The sequence below is a fragment of the Amphimedon queenslandica genome, unplaced genomic scaffold (assembly GCF_000090795.2).
Source record: "Amphimedon queenslandica unplaced genomic scaffold, v1.1 AMPQUscaffold_12847, whole genome shotgun sequence".
Taxonomy (NCBI): Eukaryota; Metazoa; Porifera; class Demospongiae; order Haplosclerida; family Niphatidae; genus Amphimedon; species Amphimedon queenslandica.
The window spans coordinates 13,643-15,357 of record NW_003546917.1 but is presented as its reverse complement, the minus strand read 5'-3'; the positions used below and the strand labels follow the sequence as shown (position 1 = coordinate 15,357).

The window sequence follows — 1,715 nt, the reverse complement described above, 5'->3', positions numbered from 1 at the left end:
GCATTGTGATATTAATAAAACAGATAATTACGGACGCACGTTAGTACATCATGCTGCAAGGAGTGGTAACTTTGATTTAGTTCAGTATTTTATTACTGAACAAGGTTTATCTCCTACTGCAGTTACTAAGGATGGCCTCACTGCTTTACATTATGCCTCAGTGTCTCTTAACTTATCTCTTGTTAAAGAATTGTAATAACTACCTATCAGTTAGATCCTCATCAAGCTGACAGTAATGGTAAGCTACCAATTCATTATGCTGCTGAATCTGGTGATATTTTACTACTGGAATTATATGTGAAGGATTACAAGTGTAGTCTGAGCCTAACAGATAACAAAGGTCGGAATGTTATTCATTTTTCGTCATTGAAAGGTCACACTCACTTTATCAATCATATCACCAGTCAGTATCCTCAATACATTAGTTTACTACACTCTACTGACAATGAGGGTAGGATACCATTGCATTTAGCCTGTGAGAGTGGTAATATTGAATTGGTCACATTTCTAATAAATGATATGAAATGTGATGTCAATGCTAAGAGTACACGTGACAATACATGTGTCATATTTGCCAGTTTCTCAGGTAATCTTGATCTAGTACAATTACTAATACAACAGTATAAGCTTGAGCCTTTAGCTGCTGATAAATATGGTTTCACAGCATTACATGCAGCAGCAGAGAATGGTCATGCTCATATACTGGAATGGTACAGTCAGGAGTATAGTGTGGATATTACTAATCACACTAGCAATAACAAGTACACACTAGCTCATTCAGCTGCTTATAAAGGTAAGCTACATTGTCTACAGGAACTGATCAACAAGTATCAGTGTGATGTTAATGCCACTACTACTGATACTTATAGTACAGTTCTTCATAGAGCATGTGAAGGAGGCCATGTTCCTGTTGTAGTTTATCTCACTAGTCTTCCTCAGTGTAATGTAGCAGCTAAGACTTCTAATGGATCAAAAGTTCTTCACATTACCTGTGAGTACAGTGACTCTCTTCCTATACTCAAACATCTGGTAGAGAATCATGAGTTAGATCTGTGTGCTGTGAATGATGAGGGAATGGCTCCTATTCACTATGCATGTTTAAAAGGAAGATTGAACTTGATCCAGTACATTATAGAACACATACCATCATCACTTGAACTACCTTACAGTAAACATGGTCGTACTCCATTCCTTATTGCAGTGTACTTCAATCAGTTAGAAGTTATTAAATATCTTATTAGTAAGAAGTGTAATCTATCAGCTACTGATGATGAAGGGTCTGGAGCAGTTCACATATCAGTAGAGAGGGGTCACTTGAATGTATTGAAGTATCTCATTGATAATAATTATTGTAATCCTAATGCAACCAATCATCAAGACCGTACACCACTACATGTTGCTGTAGCAGCTAATAAATATGAAATATTAGAATATTTACTGAGTAAGAGTATACCCTCAATGAGTGTTGTCTGGTTACGTGAGATAAAGTGTTTATTAGACAGTCCTCATGACATATACAATAATCCACATTATGCTGTACTTATTAATGTACAAGATAAAGATGGTAATACACCATTACATGTAGCCTGTGAAGATGGAGAACAGAGTATGGTATCACTATTACTAAAAGCTCAGTCTGTCTAACAATAACTTATTAATTACTAACAAGAAAGGACAGACACCATTACACTTAGCAGCTGCCTCTGATTATAAGG

The 1,715-nt window shown here is 36.0% G+C and overlaps 1 protein-coding gene across 1 annotated transcript in view; it reads left to right on the top strand.

Annotated features, from left to right (window-relative positions):
- LOC105314510 (ankyrin-1-like) overlaps positions 1-1,715 on the top strand; it is a 7,330-nt gene that overhangs the window by 3,448 nt on the left and 2,167 nt on the right. Inside the window, exon 4 of the mRNA XM_020002740.1 lies at positions 200-863. Coding sequence (XP_019858299.1) covers positions 200-863 — 664 coding nt within the window. The remainder of the gene's footprint in view (positions 1-199; positions 864-1,715) is intronic.